At 44.7% G+C, this 777-nt stretch overlaps 1 protein-coding gene across 1 annotated transcript; it reads left to right on the forward strand.

Moving 5' to 3' along the window:
• Positions 1 to 91: 91 nt before the first annotated feature.
• Positions 92 to 722, forward strand: PHALS_08854 (Predicted RNA-binding protein; the record flags this gene model as incomplete). The annotated part of the gene is made up of 2 exons (XM_024724277.1): positions 92 to 307; positions 384 to 722. 2 exons carry the CDS (start codon positions 92 to 94, stop codon positions 720 to 722), a joined length of 555 nt encoding a protein of 184 aa, XP_024575170.1.
• Positions 723 to 777: the final 55 nt, after the last annotated feature.

The raw sequence follows: 777 nt of genomic DNA on the forward strand, positions 1-777 counted from the left end.
TCCAATTTTGATACAAGATCAAGGAGAATCAGAAGAACAAATAAACGAAAATGCTGCTTTGGAGACTAGACATCTGTGTACTGATTTCCAGATGTGCGGGTTTATCATATTGAAAGATTTCGAGGATGCTGGAGAAACAAAATTGTTTGAAGAATTTGCGCCGTACTTGTATGCTCAGCATCAGCACAAGAAGGTTAGAAGCTTTCAAGCATTTGATGAGGCTGTAGATGAATACTTTTTGCGTTATGATGCAGCGACAGCCGAGGTGGCGAAGAAAAATGCTCAGACGATAGCTGAGAATAAGTTTGTGAAGCTAAAAAAACAAGAAGCAACAGATCGTCCAATTACAAGAAATTCAGGAGCAAAGCTCTTGGCACGCTCAGCTAATTGAATTGAACCAGCAGGATGTGGAAAATGTTTTGCTTGTCATTCGTAGTGCGCTAGCTAGCGGTATGGACTGGCGTGGTTTGGGGGAACTTGTTCGGTACGAGCGAAAGAATGGTAATCCCGTAACAAAAATGATTCACCAACTTGACCTTGCGAGAAATCGAGTGGCTGTCTTACTCTGTGACGCCGACGAGGAGGTCCAGGATGGACTTGGCGGTGATGGTACCGGGGAGGGAGACAAGAAGGCTCACATCATCTGGATTGACTTGTCAATTTCGGCTCTTGCACATGCCCGCAAAATCTACACAAAAAGAAAAAGGCTGGAGAGAAGTTAAAGAAGGCAACTGAGGCTACCGACAAAGCCATCGCACTGGCGGAGAAGAACACCAT

This window comes from Plasmopara halstedii (genome assembly GCF_900000015.1).
Source record: "Plasmopara halstedii genome assembly, contig: Scaffold_323, whole genome shotgun sequence".
Taxonomy (NCBI): domain Eukaryota; phylum Oomycota; class Peronosporomycetes; order Peronosporales; family Peronosporaceae; genus Plasmopara; species Plasmopara halstedii.